At 48.1% G+C, this 441-nt stretch overlaps 1 protein-coding gene across 1 annotated transcript in view; it reads right to left on the bottom strand.

Moving 5' to 3' along the window:
- Positions 1-441, bottom strand: part of DISP2 (dispatched RND transporter family member 2) — a 13,857-nt gene that overhangs the window by 4,556 nt on the left and 8,860 nt on the right. Inside the window, exon 7 of the mRNA XM_069105686.1 lies at positions 70-167. Within this exon, the coding sequence (XP_068961787.1) occupies positions 70-167 (98 nt within the window). The remainder of the gene's footprint in view (positions 1-69; positions 168-441) is intronic.

Here is a 441-nt window from a genome sequence, read left to right as displayed (position 1 = left end):
CTGTCCAATCCTTCCCCCTTCTTGGCCCCTCTCTATCCTGGCCCCTCCACACACACCCAGACAGCTTACCTTCTCCTGATCCATTCGACACATGGACTGAATGGCTTGCAGATTCCACAGGCTGCCAGCTGTGGTAGACATGAACACCAACTGCGAGTAACTCTTCTCTGTAACACAAACTCTAAGAACTTAACCCTTCAGTCTTATGAACCTCTCATGACCCCATTCAGGACCCTAACATCCCCACGGGAGGCTGTGATCTGTGTGTGATAAGTGGGGAAACTGAGGCACAAAAGGCACCAACATTAGTTCAGGCTTGCAGGATGGGGCAGGAAGGGGTAAAAATCAGTTCCGATTCTTTTTTTTTTTTTTTAAAGCAATCGGGGTTAAGTAACTTGCTCAAGGTTACACGGCCAGTTATTTTTTGGTGTGGTGCTGAGT

This window comes from Petaurus breviceps, unplaced genomic scaffold (assembly GCF_028583685.1).
Source record: "Petaurus breviceps papuanus isolate PSGF00001 unplaced genomic scaffold, PetGlider_PUasm1.0 77, whole genome shotgun sequence".
NCBI lineage: Eukaryota > Metazoa > Chordata > Mammalia > Diprotodontia > Petauridae > Petaurus > Petaurus breviceps.
Note: the sequence above shows the minus strand (reverse complement) of the source record. Positions and strands in the feature narration are given on the sequence as shown.